Source organism: Cebus imitator, unplaced genomic scaffold, assembly GCF_001604975.1.
Source record: "Cebus imitator isolate Cc_AM_T3 unplaced genomic scaffold, Cebus_imitator-1.0 Scaffold242, whole genome shotgun sequence".
NCBI lineage: Eukaryota > Metazoa > Chordata > Mammalia > Primates > Cebidae > Cebus > Cebus imitator.
Window position 1 is genome coordinate 748,999 of NW_016107557.1, and position 16,346 is coordinate 765,344.

The 16,346-nt window shown below is 44.1% G+C and overlaps 1 protein-coding gene across 14 annotated transcripts in view; it reads right to left on the reverse strand.

Annotated features, from left to right (window-relative positions):
• LDLRAD4 (low density lipoprotein receptor class A domain containing 4) overlaps positions 1–16,346 on the reverse strand; it is a 414,465-nt gene that overhangs the window by 37,299 nt on the left and 360,820 nt on the right. The window contains exon 1 of one of the 14 annotated variants that reach the window (XM_017498506.2): positions 2,084–3,447. The exons of 9 other annotated variants lie outside the window; for them this stretch is intronic. In XM_017498506.2, the coding sequence (XP_017353995.1) occupies positions 2,084–2,153 (70 nt within the window). In that variant the 5' untranslated portion in view covers positions 2,154–3,447. Of the gene's footprint in view, positions 1–2,083; positions 3,448–16,346 lie in introns of those variants that run through there. 4 more of the 14 variants (XM_017498504.2, XM_037727858.1, XM_037727859.1 and 1 more) reach the window with 4 other exon arrangements.

Consider the following 16,346-nt stretch of genomic DNA (forward strand, 5'->3'; position numbering starts at 1 on the left):
GGTGTCTTACTCTTTATTTATGGCTCTGTGACACTTTTAAAGTGCTGAATGTTCCTAAAGGCTGGTAAATTCTTTCCAAGTTCCTCCAGAGACCAGGCGGCGGTGGTGGCAGGAAGACGGGTGGGGGCAGGAGTTGGAATCTACTTAGACTATAATTGCCATGAGTTTGTGAACTGTTAGTATAAAAATACTCTTAGAGATTTTAATGGTTGAATGAAGATTCACACTCACTAAACACCATGGCTGAGGGGGAAAATTCAGCCTGTGTTACAAGAATGACTTCACAGCTTGAAGTTCAGAAGCAAAACAATAAGAGCTATCATTGTACTGATTACATTATGTATTTTGAATTTTATTTTCCTTGGAGGTGGGTTGGCTACTCTACTGGATAGTACAAGTAGAACAACAGAAAGGGAAAAAAGCCACCCCACAGAAATACCCAGGTTTTGGTGTCACCTTTTGGCTTTATCCTCTTTTAGAAGCTCTTTCCTAAGCCCTGATGATGGGTTCACTACCTCTGGGGACTCCCTGTGCAGCTCTGACCCCTGTTGTAGCACTTAGCACTGTCTTGGTAGTGTCTACTTTCTGGTCATCTTCCTCCCTAGAGGGAGCCCTAGGTCAAGGTCTTGCTCATGCGTAGCGTCTCAGCAGGTAGTGTGTGCCTGGCGCAAAGCTGGCATCCCCTATTTGGAAGCTGGTGGAGGAGACTTAAGAAGGAAGGGACCCCAATGGCCTGACCTCCTTCAACAGCATCTAGCACAGACACGTATTCTCCCAAACGCTTCCTGACGACTTCAGTGGCGCAGAAATTTTGCTGACAGTTTTCATATTTTGCAACAATTATTCAAAAATGACTACTCTAAGAGAGTGTGATCTGTCACTGAGAAAAGGGCCTCCTGGTTGCTCTAAGCTGCCTGTTTGTAACCAGGTATTTATGTACATCATTTGCATGATAATAAAATGAGGAAACCATCCCTATGATCTGTAGGGGGAGAGATGAACGTGGAGGGCAGATGTGGCCCGGGCACAGCTACCTGACGCCTGCCCAAGGCCAGGTGCCTTGGACGGCACGGGCAGGCGGCAGGAGCCAGTGATGATTGGACAGACTAGGGAATCCCTGAATGCAGACTCCGCAAGCCCGTCTGGGTGGAGTGGCATCTCCTCACTTCATGAAGGCCCAAGCATTCATCCACTACAATGACTTCTCACCACACATTTTAGAATCTAGAGTTTCATGATCTCTTCAGAAAGAAATTTACCTAAATATCTTCTGATCAAAGATGACTGACAGGATTTTCTAAAAAATCAGCAGAGGAATAAGAGCAATTATAAACCTTTTAAAAGTCTAACCCTCTGCCATGCTATAAATGGAAAAAAATACATACATAAGCCATAATTCTCCCTATAGGATTCATTTAAAATCCACCCTCACCTCCACCTCCACATTATTAATTTAGGAAAGTACATCAGAAAAAAAATACAGCTGCACATGGAATGAAACCTTCTTCTCCACAGGGGAGTGTGGTTGCTTCTGAGGCTCTCGTCCCAGAGTCAGCCTGTCTGTCTCTCACTCTCTTTGGCTCTCTGTCTCTTGGAGTCACGTTCTCCTCCCTAATAGCTACTGTCACTACATGGATGACCTAAGAAACTGTCCAATGAACCAGCCACATCCTGAGAAATACCTTTTCTTTAAAATGCAGTTTTCAACTCCTCAGGATGAAGAAAAAGGACCTCTCAATGTTATCAATGAGTAACAGAATTTCCAGAGGAGGTCTCAGCCTCATATATAGACATTTGAAAAAAACAAAACTCCAAAGCAACAAACTGTGTACTCATCATAACACCTCCAACAGGAACAAACTAATTCCAGACTTGAAAGAAGATGAAAAAGCCTGACATGCATCTTCCTAAAGGGAGTCCCACCCTGAAATGTTCTGAGTTGACAGAACCCTCTTAGGTAGAAACAAACTTCTTGAGAAAGAGCTTCTCCTCTTCTCAGCTCTGTCCTCAGACCAAACTCAAAGAGGAACCACACCAACCCGAAAGAGCATGCATCATCCAAGGCAGTTCTCAGGAAATGTACCTTTTTTAAAGAACAGGTCTTTGAACTGAGCCTCCTTCAGTGTGCTGTTGTTCAGGTGGTCACTGGACATAATCAGGTCCTCTACAAGTGGGAGTCCAACCGTGACGCAGCCCCCTACGTTCAAAGCATCCCTTCAGCTTCCGGCAATCTCCTCTCCAGGCAGCTCAGAGCTGCAGTTATAGCCGGCGTGGGGTGTGGGAGAGTGTGTGAACGTGGAGGGGGGGCGGTGTGTGTTTCTGTCTGCCTCGTTCACTCTCTCTCTACTGTATCAGCGGGGCCCACCCCAGGTGCTAGACTCAAACGCTGTGGCTCTGACCGCAGACTGTGGCTACCAATTATCAACTGCCATCAACAGAAACCAGGAACTCTGCGGCAGGAAGCCCGCCGTGTTACCGAGCAGAGAATAAGTCCGGGGTCTCCGATCCTGAGACCAGCTGACACCCAGGGCAGTGCCGTTTACAGCAACGTCTATCAGTGAGCAGTCTGCACCTCTCGGGTTTGGCCTCACACCTGGACATGTCACACACACAGACAAGAACGCAGCTAGATGGCTCATCTTGTCTCACTGCATTCAATAATCTTTTCAACAGGCAAATATCAAACCATTCCAGACAGAAAAGAGGAAATCTGCAAATCTCACACAATACTCCTTCCCTTGATCTCTGCTGGAAGCTTTCAGTGTGGAAGGACCGCAGAGGGCGCTTACCAAGACAGGACACGCGACAGGCAGGACGCTCACGTTAGGCTGGCATGCTTCTCCCCTGCAGATCCGCTCCAGGAGTGTGTGCGCCCAGCCGGGAGTACCCACAGCGCCCCTCAGGCTGCGAGCCAGGCTGTCCTCTCCTGGTGCTCCCTCTCCACAGCCTCTAACTGATAGGAGCAGCTCGCAGCGGCTCTTGCAGCCAAGCTCTGCACTGGTAAGGGGCGAGGTCCTACCCACAGCAGGAAACGCTGCCTGCTCCTCTCCCTCCGGCTCTCTCTTCCCCTCTCGGCTCTCCCATTCCTTCCCTCTCCCTCTGCCTCACATCATTATTCCCCATGTATGGTAACACAAAAACACCACAGACTCCTTCAAAGTCAGGACGCTCAATGTTCCTACGCTGTTTTAGTTTATAAGGATCAGAAATTAGAGAAAAGAATCCCAGGCAATTCAAACACGAAAGCAGAGACATGTCTCAGGAGGGCGCTTTCTCTTGCTTCATTTTGTTCAGGCACAGTCTCTTTTCCCTAGGTCTAAACAGTTTGTTTCATCTGAGTGTAAAACATCTCCTGTGCATTTGGATGCCCCCAGGCTGTGTGAAGAAAATTCAGGGCAGGCTGCGATTCTGTCTGTCGCAGTTTTCAGAGAAAATCACGGGGTGGCTGTGGTGGAAAGGGCAGCCTGCCATGGTAACACTGCAAATAACCTCCGCCACAAGCACTGCCCGACGCCCAGAATAGCCTTTGTTTTTCCTTATTTAGGGTAAATAGGAATGACATGTGGGCCACAACAATAGTTTTGGCTGTGGGAGGAGTTGTCAAAGCAAAACTAAACTCTGTTGGTTACTACCAGCCTTAGAAACCAGGACAGTTGACGTTAGCAGCCCGCCCGCTGTCAGCCCAGCACATCACCTGGGGCATGACAGCAAGGACTGGGCCCTGATGTCACCGCGGGGTCCTCCGGGTGGCTGGAAGACATCACTTTCTCATGTTCTCATTTTTGGGAGCAGGGGCAGAAAAGCAACAAAAGAACCACCCAGAAGAATCTCCAGAGGCTTCACGTGGATAAAGGGAAACCAGAGAATTTCAGCAAGAAAAGTGACCATTGTATTAACATACAGCCCAGGAAATCCAGATGGTGTGATTCTTCCTGAGCAATTTCCAAATTAAAAATGGAACTTTCCTCCCTGTGTCAGACTTTCCCTGACTTCTCAGAGTCACCCTGCCAGGTGAATGAAGAGGGGATTGCCCTCAGGAAGAGGCAGCTTCAGAGAGTATTAGAAGCTGCTGCCACTTCAAGCTACCCCTCCCTGGCTGCCAGCCCCCCTAGTCCCTGGAGCCCTGCGGCTCCTTGCCACTTGGGCCCGCACTTCCTGGTCAGGCTCAGTCACGTGGTAGGCTTGCTTTCAAGCCAGGGCCTCAGCCAGGAGTGCTGCAGGCCACTGTACCTGTCTGTTTCTTAAAATTAGGGCTTTGGGGGCTGGGCAGGGTGGCTCAAGCCTGTAATCCCAGCATTTTGGGAGGCCAAGGTGGGCGAATCACCTGAGGTCAGGAGTTCAAAACCAGCGTGGCCAAAGTGGTGAAACCTTGTCTCTACTAAAAACACAAAAATTAGCTGGGTGTAATGGCACATGCCTATAATCCCAGCTATTTGGGAGGCTGAGGTGGGAGAATTGCTTGAACTTGGGAGGCAGAGTTTACAGTGAGCTGAGGTCACACCACTGCACTCCAGCCTGGGCAAGAAGAGCAAAACTCTGTCTCAAAAAAAAAAAATAGGGCTTTGGTGAACTTCACGATACTTGGAAAGTTCTTCTGTCCTTTGCTAATGGACATATTTGCATTTTGAAATGGTTACAAATTGCCTGCTTTGGGGTTTAACATTATATAAAATGAATACTTCATATATATTTTTAAAAATGTATGTTTTTTTCATTTTAATGGCCACAGGCTATTCCCCAGTGTCTCAATGCACTTACTGTGTTTGGCTGACTTTCTTGTCACTGGGCATCTTGGCCGTGGAAGCCGATCTTTTCCCTCCCTTCCTTCCTTCCTCCCTCCCTCCCTCTCTCCCTCCCTCTCTGCTTTCCTTCCTCCCTTCTTCCTCACTTTGTTCCTTCCTTCTCTCCTCCCTCCCTCCCTCCTTCCTCATTGTGTCAACCAGCCTGGAGTGCAATGGCGACATCTTGGATCACTGCAACCTCCGCCTCCTGGGTTCAAGTGATTCTCCTGCCTCAGCCTCATGAGTAGCTGGGATTACAGGCGGTCGCCAACATGCCCAATTAATTTTTGTAATGTTTGCATTTTCAGTAGAGATGGGGTTTCATCATGTTAGCCAGGCTGTTCTGGAACTCCTGACCTCAAGTGATCCACCAGCCTTTGCCTTCCAAAGTTCTGGAATTACAGGCATAAGCCACTGGGCGCAGCCACGGAGCTGATCTTAATTAAGCTCTTTGCTCACTCAGTTTAATGTTCTCACAGTTCAACCCACTTAAAAATCACTTTCAAAACTTTTGACTTTATGAATGAAAGTTTACTTTGAAAACATTGCCCACATCTAACACACACACACACACACACACAAACACACACACACACACACACACACACACACACACACACGTGCTGAGCGCTCCTGTGAGGTCTGGGGACACAGTGTAGAGGCTGTCTTGGAATTTGTGGCTTAACAGAGGCACAGGCCCTCTCCCAGCCCCTGCTGAGGGGCTGTCTGGGTGGATGCACTAGATACTGTCCTTCAGTTTTATTCCTATTCCCTTTTAAGCACCACCTGAAGATGATGCTTGCTTCAGAATGAAGTTCCGAGGTCAAGTTGTGACTCATGGTTCATGCCCTGATACACAGCTCACCCTAGCTGCATGGCAGCATGGGCATCACTGGGCTCTTTAGCTGAGGGCTGCCAAAATTTCTTTTCCTGTCATTCAAAGAAAATGGCAGAAGGCGTGGGAGAGAGAAGCCTGTGGAACACACAAGCATGAAAGTGTAAAACATTTGCATTCAGAACTCTCTCCTCCCGCATCATCTTTACATTGCAGCTTTCACATAAGTACTCTGATGGTTACCACTTCTAATGGGAGTTTTGTGCAGTCACCAGCACATCTCAGAGCTTAAAAGGCATCCACGTGTGCAGCAGAGACCTTGAAAATGGAGCAAGGCAGGGTCACCGAAGATACACACTTTCAGAACAGTTTGTTGGTAGCAACAAGGACTTGAGACTGTAAGGATATCTTCAGGGTTTCCTCTATAAAGGTCTTCAGTTCTTTAATCCATCTGACAAATATTTACCCGAATGTTTACAGTCCTTAGGAGGAAACGCACTGGACCTTCAATGGAGTCCTATAGGTAAGTGTTTCTGTGTGGCTGAGCTCATTGAAGGTTCCATCTCCAGGTAGTTGCTTTTTTAAGGAACCAAAAAGGCTCTAAGGATCAACTACTAGCTGAGACCTGCATGGGACAAGCTAAGGTGGGTGGAACCTTGCTGTTGTGAATGGCCAAAAAGAGGCAGCTTAGGGCAGGGATCTGATTGGAAGTGATCAACTGAGATTTCAGCTCTCATTCAGCCACTCCAAGTATGAGTAGCTCGGGGGCTACTCAGCTCATTAGCTTCAGAAAAAAGTTTCTGAGTGCTAAAGTGGGGCTCTGCCCCAGTTATAGCATCTTGCCCAGCCCCGGGCCTGGCCCCAGCTCTCACCCCCAGGGCTTCTCAGCGCACCCCGCTGCCTCCCCCTCCACAGCCTGCCCCACCACGGAAGCTTCACTCACAACAGAAATTCTCACAGATAAATATCACATGAAGAGTTAGAAATAACGATCGCCATTCTAACTGGCATGAGATGATAGCTCATTGTGGTTTTGATTTGCATTTCTCTAATGACCAGTGATGATGAACTTTTTTTTTCATATGTTTGTTGGCTGCATAAATGTCTTCTGAGAAGCGTCTGTTCCTATCCTTTGCCCACTTTTTGAAGGGATTGTTAGTTTTTTTTTTTTTTTTTACAATGTTGGTGGGAGTGTAAATTAGTTCAACCATTGTGGAAGACAGTGTAGCAATCCCTCAAGGATCTAGAACCAGAAATACCATTTGACCCAGCAATCCCATTACTGTGTATATGCCCAAAGGATTATAAATCATTCTACTATAAAGACACATGCACACGTATGTTTACTGTAGCAATGTTGACAGTAGCAAAGACTTGGAACCAACCCGAAAATGTCCATCAATGATAGACTGGGTAAGGAAATGTGGCACATATATACCATGGAATACTATGCAGCCACAAAAAAGAATGGGCTCATGTCCTTTGCAGAAATGCGAATGAAGCTGGAAACCATCATCCTCAGCAAACTAACACAGGAACAGAAAAGCAAATACCACATGTTCTCACTCAAAAGTGGGAGTTGAACAATGTGAACACATGGACACAGGGAGGGGAACATCACACACCTGGGCCTGTCGAGGGGTGGGGGGCATAGGGAGGGAGAGCAATAGGACAAGTACCTAATACACGCAGGGTTTAAAAGCTGGATGACAGGTTGATAGGTGCAGCAAACTACCATGGCACATGTATACCTACATAACAAACCTGCACATTCAGCACATGTATCCTAGAACTTTAAGTAAAATAAAATAAGAAAAAAAAAGGATTAGAAATAGCTTTTTAATGGTACTGCAGCAAAAATTTAGCATTTGTAAACATTCATAAAGATTTACTGCTATGTGCAAGGCATTTTCAAGTACTATATTATCTCTTATCTTCACGCCAACCCTGTGAGGCACATTTTTCTTGGTACCACTTTACAGATGGGGAAACTGAGGCTCAGAGAGGGTGAGTCTTCTGTCCAAGAGCAAACTGCTGGTGAGAGGCCGGCGAGGAGTTGGAGCTGGGGCAATCTGACTCTGACACTCCCACCCAGCCACTCACCCATTGTTTTGCTCAGTGGCCAGCGAGCTCAGAATTACCCAACAGTCAACAAATGTAGCAGCCACTGAAACTAACCGAAGGATGCCAGTGGACTGATGATGACTTCATTGATTTTTTTTTTAGCCTGATTGCCCAATTTCTTTTGGGCACCAAGGGGATGAATTAACTTGCAAATCCACGTAAAAGATTCCGCATCTCCACATGCTGCCACGAGGCTCTTGGAGCCATTTTATGTGTCTCGTCTGCCTGTTAATGCAGCTCTTGTTAAGAATCATGGCTCTGTCTGTTACAAATTCCCATTCTTTGAGGTTTATGACTATGTTATAAAATTTTGCTCTGAGATGAAATTTTCCACATAAAAATTAATCCCTGGTATTTGGCCTTCAGAAAACAAAATAGTACATTTTAAGTAATTTTGTTATGCTTAAAATCATGAATGAGGATTTTAAAAGAACACAAACTTTATGTTCCCACAGACCCAAAACATGGTAATAGTTTGATATTTGTGGACATTAGTCTATAGCATGGAATAATCTTCTAGTGTATCCTTGGAGCTTAGAGAAACGTGGCACAGAGAGAGCTTTGTGTAGAAACGCAAACACTCTGTGTGCACTCCCATCAGCCCTGTCGTTTGGTAAGAATGTTCGCAAATATAAAAGTGTGTGGCCTCAAGGAGCTAGCAAGCCAATAAGGTGGATTCCACATGTATTAAATAAATTAGTTCAGATTAAACATTCTTAAAATAGCTTCCTAGTGTGCAAAAGAGTCTCTGAATTAGCAGATTTGAGTGTACCTTACACATTGTCTATGCTACTAAGCGGGGGAAAAAAAGGAATTGAAGGAATTACTTATGATTCCACATTTATGGTGCTATAGATTTTCATAATGGCTAAGCTACCTCCTACTAAGAGGTTTGTGCCTGAAATTGCAACTACCCTTCCAAGCCCCAGAAGAAAATGGGAGGCAGTATGAAGTTTTTACAGAGGCCAGTTAGAACCAACTTTGGGTTCCAACCCTGTCACTTGTGTTAGGTTGAGCTGGGTGCATTTCCTCATCTATAAAATGAGGCTGAGAATACTTACTTCACAGGATGAAATAGCACACCCAACCCTCGCTCCTCAGGGTATGGTCCACAGACCAGCAGCAGCAGCATCCCCTAGGAGCTTAACAGAAATACGATCTTGAGCCCCGTCTAGACCTTGGAACTGAAGCCTGCATGTTAACCAGATGCCCAGCCGAGTGATGTTCATGCCGGCATTTCAGAGGCCCTGCTCTACTCCAGACTCCTCAACTGGATGAAATGAGCAAGCCGGGGGCTTGGAGAAATTGTGATGCATGCATACCACCACGAGGACACACGAGGGCTCTTGCTTTTGCTAATTGTCATTCAACAATGATTTTAAATAACAGTACTCAACAAACAACAATTTGCATGCACATGTAGGTAGAGCAGTAACACTGCCCTCCTGGGCATGGAAGGTGCTTCCTGCTGCCCTCTGCTCTGTGCTGATGTGTCATTATTGATCCACCCTCACTTTTCAGGAGAACTGGCAGGGGTTAACAGTGTCATCAGGGTCCCCAAGAATGGCAAAGCTAGCTGGCTTATGTTAACGGAGGCTCTGGACTGGACACAGTGGCTCACATCTGTGACCCCAATACTTTGGGGGCCAAGATGGGAGGACTGTTTGAAACCAGGAGTTTGAGACCAGCCTGGGCAACATAGTGGAACCATGTCTTTAAAAATTTTTTTTAATTAGCCAGGTGTGGTGGCACACACCTGTCATCCCAGTTACTCCGGAGGCTGAAGCAGGAGGATCGCTTGAGCCCAGGAGGTTGAGAATGCAGTGAGCTGTGATTGTGCCAATGCACCCCAGCCTGCACAGCAGAATGAGACCCTGTATCATTAAAATAGAGGATTTGGTGTTGAGAAACTATTTCTAGAATATTTGGCATCCTTCATAAAAACTCGAGAAGTCTTTTAGGATTTCTGGACACCATATGTTAAGAGAACACTCTGATTCTGCACTCTAGAAAAACTCAAGTGCCAGGAGCAGACTTCTCGTAAAGACAGAATGATGAAGATGCCAACGCTCCATCCCTATGAGCCTGGCCCCGCTCTCTCTACGTCCCTGCCTTGGCCTTCCTGTTCCTTGAGAGAGCCAGATGCCAGGAAGAGAGTCCTGGCCCTTGAGCATTCTGGAAGCAGCACCCACTTCTGCTGCATGCGTCCTGCCTGCCTGGTGGCTGCTGGCATGCCCCCAAATCTTTCCTTATCAACAAGGCATGCCGACAGTGCCTTCAGAAAACAGCCACGACCTCTTCTGGGGGGTGTTGAAGGGGTGGTAGAAATCTGCATATTTCAGGTGAAACACATTTTTCCTATAGAAAAACACACTGAATATTTTACTGTTTAAAATGTTTGATGTGGTTACTCAGGAAAATATTTTATTTTGCTTTTCAAATATATTACAATTTTCACTTTCATCCCCAAACTGGAAGGCTGAATAACCTTCGTAATTCATCTTATTTCTGGGTACAGCATACAAAATGAGGCTCAAGATGTTTATTAAGTCAGGAGTTAGATACTGCTATTCTACTTCTTAGTTTTTTACCCTATAAAAATTGTAACTGCCCCTTGAGAGACTGAAACCCCAGTTTCATTAGCTCCTTAATCCGGGCAAACGTCGTGCCTTCTTGCACGTGCGCAATATGCGGCACACACAGGTCGTGCTCATGATGGTCCGTGTGGTTGTCAAGTGGTGGCAGCCTTGGGGCCGCTATTCCTGCAGCTGTTAGGGCAGCTGGCCCGCACCAGTCCTAAGGCACAGACTGTCACCTCTGCAGCTCCTCTCTGTCTTGCTTATAGACTCCAGAATGTGTCCAGGTAGCTCCAAGACGTTTAGCTTTGCACAAAGCATTCACTTCTTCAAAAGCTGAGATAAAATCAAGGCACATTCCAGGGTTTTAGTTTTGGATTAGAGCATATACTAAGCCACATATCAGAGAAATTATGTGCCAAAAATCCAAGCTAGTCCAAAGTCAACCTTGACATCAGATCTATATAACTATACTCTGTTTTCATCTTTGGCATTTTAAGACTCGTGTGACATACAGATGCCGTGAAGACAAGGATTCACTGCTCTCCGGTGCCGGAGTGTTTTTGAAAATTCCAGCCGGGGATTGATCCTCTTTGATGCCAGCTCCAGGAATGCATGCAGCAAATGTGGAGTGCTTGCTATGTGCCCGCCACCCCATGTGCTGCAGGAAACAAAGCCAGGAACCACCCTTGTCCATGCCGTCTCTACTTCACAACTCTAGCAAGAGCTAGCAGGGCTGTGAGGCCTGTGCAACTTAGCGTGATCCCCAGCAGGGCACTCAACGTGGAGCGGGTGAAGGCCCCAGGGAAGGGGGTGCTGCAGGAGCACGAGAGGGGTGCCTAACCTAAATACTGACAACAACAAACACTGAGATGGTGCTTACAGTGGGCCAGGCAGTGCTCCAGGGCACTCTAACTCATTCAATTGGGCCATTTAATACTTACAACTACATGAGATGAATTCTAGCTATTATCCCAATCACACTGATGAGAAAATGGAGGCACAGAAAGGTTAAGTAATTTGCCCAAAGTCACACAGCTGTAAGTGGCAATGCCAGGACCTGAGCTAGGAAGACTGGCCCCAGAGCCTGTTCCTCACCACTCCATCAGGCCAACTCTAAATTTGGCCAATCCCAGGATGACCCTTCAGAAGGGTCCTGATCCACAAATCCCATTTAAAAGGCTCAAGGAATGAATTTTTCTTCTCTTAGACCAGGGCTCTAGGAAGTTCTGGAAGTACATAGAGACCATTTAACTGGACCTGATATCAGGAAAGGACTTCTTTTTTCACACCTCAGGGAAGATGGTCTTAGAAGCAAACTATACTAGCAGACAATTTACCTTTATGTTAAACTAAACCTGTTTTCTGGAAATTTAAGGTTACTGTCTTTATCCTTTTCCTTATCTTGGGCCCTGAAAAAATGAAGTTTCTGCTTCTGTACTAGAGTCTAAAAAGGTAATTAAAAAACTTAAATATTTATGAAAATCAGAGTTTTCTAGAATAAAACTCCCTCAACTCTTTTCTTTTTTATTGTTTTTAATTTGTTATGTCCACAGCCCTTTCTTTTCTTTCTGATTGAAAGCATATAGGGATGTTCTCCCATTAAATGTCCTCTCCATTTAAGGATTCACTGGAACCTATTCCAGTGCTGAAAACCATGATGTGCCTGAAGAGACTGCTCAGTTCAATATCTTACTTATTTGTGACTTGAAAAAGTACTAAAATAAAAATTTTTATTTGTTTTTTAATTTCTAGTTTTTCTTCTTTTTATTTTTTAAATAAAAAATTAGGCCGGGCACAGTGGCTCACGCCTGTAATCCTAACACTTTGGGAGGCCGAGGTGGGAAGATCACTTGAGGTCAGAAGTTTGAGACCAGCCTGGTCAATATGGTGAAACCCAGTGTTAATTAAAATACAAAAATTAGCCAGAAATTGCTTGATCCTGGGAGGTGGAGGTTGCAATGAGCCGAGAATGTGTCACTGCACTCCAGCCTAGGTGACAGAGCAAGACTCTGTCTCAAAAAAAAAAAAAAAATTAGATGTCATAGTTTAAGAATGATGATGTTTGATAAAATTCCCCCCACCCTGCCACCAGTGATGGTTCCCAAAGCAACCAATATACTGGTTCGGGAAGTATGTGGATTTACAGTCAGATATCCTGGTTGAAATTGTAAACCTTACTAAACTGTCTTGATATGATTAAGTTCTTTTCTACTTTTAGTATCAGGTTCAGGGGCACATGTGTAGGTTTAATACAAGGTTACACTGCATGCTGCTGAGATTTGTGCTTCTATGAATTTTGTCTCCCAGATAGTGAGCATAGTACCCAAAAGGAAGTTTTTCAGGCCTTTCTCACCTCTCTACCTCTTTCCTTTTGGAGTCCCCAGTTTCTATTTTTCCCATTTCTATGTCCATAAGTACCCAGTGCTTAGCTTCCATGTATAAATGAGAACGTACTTATATTTAGTTTTTCTGTTTCTGCATTAATTCACCTAGAATAATGACCTCCATCTGCATCCATGTTTCTGTAAAGGACATGATTTCATTCTTTTTCATGGCTGTGTAGTACTTCACGGTGCATATATATCACATTTTCTTCATCCACTACTGATGGACATCTAGCTTGATTCTGTATCTTTGCTATTGTGCTACAATAAATATACAGGTGCAAGTGTCTTTTTGGTACACTGATTTATTTTCCTCTGGGCATATACCCAGTAGTGGGATTGCTGGGTCGAATGGTAGTTCTACATTAGTTCTTTGAGAAATCTCCAAACTGCTTTCTATAGCGGCTGAATTATTTTAAATTTTTACCAACAGTGTATAAGTAAGTGTTCCCTTTTCTCTGCAGCCTCACCAATATGTTTTTTTTTTTTAATTTTGTCTTTTTAATAACAGACTTTCTGCTGTGAGGTGGTGTCTTGTCATGGTTTTGATTTGCATTTCTCTGATGGTTAGTGATGTTGAGCATTTTTTCCTGGGTTTGTTGGTCACTTGTAAGTCTTCTTTTGAGAAGTGTTTGTTTATGGCCTTCACCCAGTTTTTAGTGGGGTTATTTGCCTTATTCTCATTGATTTGTTTACGTTCCTTATAGATTCTGAATAAATTATCATTATTAAATGGATTATAATGTCAGATTACTTTGTTTAAAATATTTCTACAAGGGTGATAAATGGAAACATGAAAACTATAGCAGTGAATGTGTGGGCCATGGTTAACCAGAGATAATGGAGATGGATCAACTGGGCTTTATGATGACATCTTGCCACCATGAAATAGACAGAAGCCAAAGGGTTAGGAGAGCAGGTGCCCATCCACCCTAAAGGCCTGACAGTACCTTTTATGCAGATAAGGAGAAACATGGTCTTGTTTTGGTTAAAAATTACCTTAATTAAGTCCATTATTCTCAATATAGTAAATACCCACAGCAGGAAAGCAAATCCAGTAAAATAGAGTGTTAATAATAAAAATGTAGAGTCATCACAGAAGAAATGCTATTCTGGCAGAAAAACATCTAATTTTGGTCATACAAACAAAACTAATTTTTTAAAACATTATAAGCTTAGAAATGGTAATACTGCAAATATCTTTACAATTTTTTTTTCCTGTCATATACCTTACAGAAAATTTTCCAAATCGGTCTATCACCATTAATCCTCTGAGAGGCAGAAATCCTGGCCAATGTTGGCTATAGGGTGGCAATTTGGTCACACATACGCTTCTTGGTGATTTTTAGCTCAAACAGACAAAACAGCAAATGGCGAGCCTTGATCAGATTCCAGCTGAATGCCTTGGAAGTCTTAGGCTACAGATTCTGTCTGCTGTCATTATGCCAGGAACATTTTGGTTTCAGTGCCTCTTGATGCGGTCAGATGCTGGTCAGGAGACCCAGGGCCTAGTGCCACCTCTCCTACTAGCCAAGAGTGACATCTTGAGTTACACAGCTGTGCAGTCCTCACATGTCTCATATCATTGCTGGGACCAAATCAATGTCTTGCACACTTCAGTGCAAGCCTTTCAAGTCCCACCATTAGAATTCTTAAAATAACTGCACTCCACGTTTTATTATTTAATATTGATTTTAAACTGGACTTTAATCAATTCATTTAAAAAAAGTTTAACCTCTAAGTGAAAATATCCATAAAATCACAGATATGATATGCTAGCGATTTTAAATAAAACATTTGAGGCAAGCATATTATTAAAAATTATATAATAAAATTACAGGCATAGTGGTATGTGCCTACAGTTCCAGCTACCTGGGAGGCTAAGGCAAGAGGATTGCTTCAGTTTCCCAGGAGTTTGAGACCAGCCTGGTCAATAGAGTGAGACCCTGTCTCTATTTTTAACAGGTATTATAATAATAGCCAAAACAATCTTTAATGTTATTATACGATATAAAGATAATTTTCTTACTCTTGCTCATTTAAAAGAAATGTTTGCTGTATAACTTGGTTTCAATCAATTAGTAAGAAAAACATGACTCATCCACATATATACTGTGTTTGAAACTTAAACACAGTTAAAACATGTGAGTCTCACTTAAAGAATAGTGAGCTGAGAAGCTCCACAGAGTCACTTGCCAGAAAAACAACCATAACTGATGAAATATTAATGTGTAAAAGAGTAACCATTTTGAGTCTCTGAAAATTGTCCAAGGGAATTTCAGCAGATTAATAAATATCTTGTTTCAAGAAAATCTATTAAATCTCTTACTTCCACAGTGACAGTCTGTGGCACTTGAGCCACAAACAGTGAGAGTCTGTGGCACTTGAGCCACAATCCACTCCTTCCCTCTCCCTTCCCCAGTTCAGCACAGGGAAGCTCTACACTGAGTGGGTGTGGCAAAAAACAAGGTTTCCTCTCTCCCCACTTCCCAACAAAGCCTATGGCACCTCCAGCAAAAGGCAGGCATCATCACATTCCTGTTGCAGAGATTAAATTACAGGTGAATGCAGTCAGGAGGCCATAGGCTTCCTATGACCACGTGGCCTTCCTTGTTGTACCCCTTCCTCACCTCCACTCTTAAGGCAGAAAATCTATCCAAGGAGTGGCAGGCTAGTGATAGCATCGTCCCAACTGATCTCAGCCCAGTTCATTCACAGGGTAGAAATTCCATGTAAGGTGAGGCAAGCTAAAAAGACCAGAGGCTACTGCCTCTACCCAGTGTCCTGCCAATCCTGCCCATAAACTTCAGGAGGGCTCACTCAGGCAAGTGAGTTGATGTCCCCAGTCAACTCACAAATTTTGCCCTGGCCGTATAGGCAGGCCATAAGAACAAAGAGTTCCAAAGCTCTGCTACCAAAACCTGACTTTATTTAGGACAGCATTGAAGCCGCTCAAGTGTAAGAGTGCTTTCAGAAACAGTAGAAATTTTGGTAGTAAGCAATTGAGAGGAGGCTAGAAGCTTTAGGAGGGCAACAAGCTTAACACTAGGTCAGCAATTTTACAATTAGAGAAAGAGACAGTTAAGAAGAACCTTTCTGGGGTCAGAACAAACCTCAAAGGCTAGATTCAAAAAAACAACCCCTACAAATGGGCCTGAATTTAGTTGGATCAGACTCCACAGCAATTTATGCCCCAGGCATAGAGGAAAACAATAAAGCAATCAGCCAGCAGTTAGTGGAAACTAACAGCTGGGTGTGACACAAACTAAGGCAGACAGCTTAACAGAAATATGAGGCAAAGAAACAAAGAGAGCTCTGCTAAAGTCACTGCTATCCCAGGGTGACTGTAGGAGGCTTCACATTGCAAGGAAAACAGACTTTAATAAAATAGTCCAACAAAGTTACTAAATAAACAAGAAAACAATAAGAAGTTCTAGGGAGAAGGAGAAAATCATTATCCAGAGTTAATACAATATGTTATCAAAATGTCCAGTTTTTAGCAACAAAAAATGAGACAAGCAAAGGAAAGTGTGATGCATACACAGGAAATAAGGCAATAGAAACTACCTGTGGGAGGGCCTAGATATCCAGCTTAACCAAGACTTCACAATAGCCATTACAAATATGTTCAAAGAACTAAAGG